At 34.6% G+C, this 2,599-nt stretch overlaps 1 protein-coding gene across 1 annotated transcript; it reads left to right on the top strand.

The window, feature by feature from the left end:
* The first annotated feature begins 294 nt into the window (after positions 1-294).
* On the top strand, positions 295-2,248 carry LOC110824768 (polyphenol oxidase, chloroplastic-like). Its single transcript, XM_022055284.2, has one exon. The coding sequence runs from the start codon at positions 607-609 to the stop codon at positions 2,188-2,190; it is 1,584 nt and encodes a 527-aa protein (XP_021910976.2). The 5' UTR covers positions 295-606; the 3' UTR covers positions 2,191-2,248.
* Positions 2,249-2,599: the final 351 nt, after the last annotated feature.

Raw genomic sequence — 2,599 nt, 5'->3', positions numbered from 1 at the left:
TACTTCTTCATGCATGAATCTAGTCGACCAAATATACTTTTTCTGCAATTAAAATTATATAATAAAAAGATTTGATTTTTTTCTGAATTTCTGCTCGAAATAAGAATTTATAATGAGAACTTCATGTTACATGAGTTAAATATTTTAAATTTAAAAAAATTAATTAGAAAAATATAAGATCAATTAATCAATTTTTGGACTATGACACATATGAGACAGCAAGCTTGTCGTAATAAAACATCTGCAGCCTCATATTATGCATGCATAAAATCAAATTTAATATAATTTCTTTTCTATAAATGTCAAAAATTCCAAAAAAGTATTTCAGTATAAATGCAAGCTAATTAAGCTAGCCTTTATCATCAACACCTAAACCTAATGATCATCAACATGGCTTCTCAATTATTTTCTTCCCCATTCGTCACAACTCTCTTCCCTCAGAAACCACCCCAACCTTGCATGCCAATTAGCAAGGGATCAAACCCTAAATTCTTTCCTAAATTAAGCGTCAATGTATCATGAAATAACATAAATAGCTAAGAAGATGACGATTTCAAAAACCTTAAAACCAAAAAGGGAGAATTACAAAGTTCTATAAACAGATTAATGTTTGATAGAAGAGATGTTCTTATTAGCTTAGGAGGCCTCTATGGAGCAACTACTCTCAACAGTAAAGACCCTTTTGCATTGGCTGCTCCAATTCAACCACCCGATCTTTCCGGGCCATTCCCACCTAAGCCTGATGTAGTACCATTTAATTGTCTCCCACCACCCTCTAGAAAGATAACAGATTTCAAGCCACCGTTCCCATGTGAGCGGCTCCGAGTTAGGCTGGCTGCGCATTTGGTTGACAAGGAGTATATAGCCAAGTATGAAAAAGCCACTGAGCTAATGAAAGCACTTCCTGCTGATGATCCTCGTAGCTTTAAGCAACAAGCCAAAGTTCATTGTGCTTATTGTTCTGGAGCTTATAAACAAGTAGGGTTTCCTAAAGTAGAGCTTCAAGTTCACTATTCTTGGCTTTTCTTTCCATTTCATAGATACTATCTTTACTTTTACGAGAAAATTTTAGGAAAATTGATTGGTGACCCAACATTTGCTTTACCATTCTGGAACTGGGACACGCCTCTTGGAATGACAATGCCTGCCATTTATACAAATCCGGAGTCTCCGCTCTATGACCCATTAAGAGACGCTAAGCACCAGCCACCAACAGTGGCTGATCTTGACTACAGCGGGGTTGATCCGACGATATCGAAAAAAGAACTTATTAAAGACAATCTAGTGATCATGTATAGGCAAATAGTATCTGGTGCAAAACTCCCTAGACTGTTTTTTGGGAAACCAATTAGAGCTGGTCAAGGACCCAACGATCCAAAAGAAGGGGGTACAATCGAGAAGTCTCCTCATAATAATCTACATACTTGGACAAGAGATAGAAATCAGCCAAATAATGAGAACATGGGAGCTTTCTTCTCTGCCGGGAGGGACTCAATTTTCTTTGCTCATCACTCTAATGTTGATCGAATGTGGGCGATTTGGAAGAACCTCGGAGGCAAACGCAAGGATCTCACCGACCCAGATTATCTTAATTCTGCATTTGTTTTCTACGACAAGAATTCAAATCTTGTCCGAGTCAAAATAAAAGATTGTTTAGATACTAAAAATCTGGGTTATGTATACCAAGATGTTGATCTTCCATGGCTAAAAGCTAAGCCAGTACCAAGAAAAACATTGGTGAAGGGAAGTGTTGGAAAGAAGAAAACCAAAGAGAACAGCACAAGAACTTTCCCTCTGAATTTAGAGAAACAAACTGTGACAGTTGAGGTTTCAAGGCCGAAGAAATCGAGGAGTAAGGAGGAGAAAGAAGAGGAGGAGGAAGTGATAGTGATTGAAAACATTGAGTTCAACTTGAACGAGTTCGTGAAATTTGATGTGCTTGTGAATGATGTTGAAGGTGAGCTAAAGTGCAGACCTGGAAACACAGAGTTTGCAGGGAGTTTTATTCGTTTGTCGCTAATCCATGGTAGTGGGAAAATGAAGTCTAGAGCTTCTTTGACGTTAGCGTGCACAGATTTGCTTGAGGAATTAGGAGTAGAAGATGATGATAGCGTGGTGGTGACTTTGGTGCCAAGATCTAGGAATGATATTAGTATTGGTGGAATAAAGATAGATTATTTGAGAGAATGATGAGCATAATATTGATCATCCCATGAATTTTATGGGAAAATCCTTTAGATTTTTAATTTTTCTTCTGACCTTTGTTTAAAAATATATAAAATTTTCATTAAAAAATATAACAAAATTATTTTGAATAAATTAATTGAAAAAATTTCCAATTCATTTATTTTTTTTTGAAATGTTAATAATTAATTTAAAGAAAAATTTAAATCTAAGACACTCACAAAGCAGGTATTAACATTAATCTTAATATCATAAGAAAAAATTAAAATTAAATAACATTAATCCTAAAAATTTTCTTATACTTTTTTTTTAAAATTCTATCCTTCAATTTTACCATAGTTACTTTAGATTTTTTCTTGGATCTAAATATTTTAATTCAAAATTATATCAAACCAATTCTTTAAAATTTGTTCCT

Source organism: Carica papaya, chromosome 7, assembly GCF_054855325.1.
Source record: "Carica papaya isolate Zhongbai chromosome 7, ASM5485532v1, whole genome shotgun sequence".
NCBI classification, from domain to species: domain Eukaryota; kingdom Viridiplantae; phylum Streptophyta; class Magnoliopsida; order Brassicales; family Caricaceae; genus Carica; species Carica papaya.
Note: the sequence above shows the minus strand (reverse complement) of the source record. Positions and strands in the feature narration are given on the sequence as shown.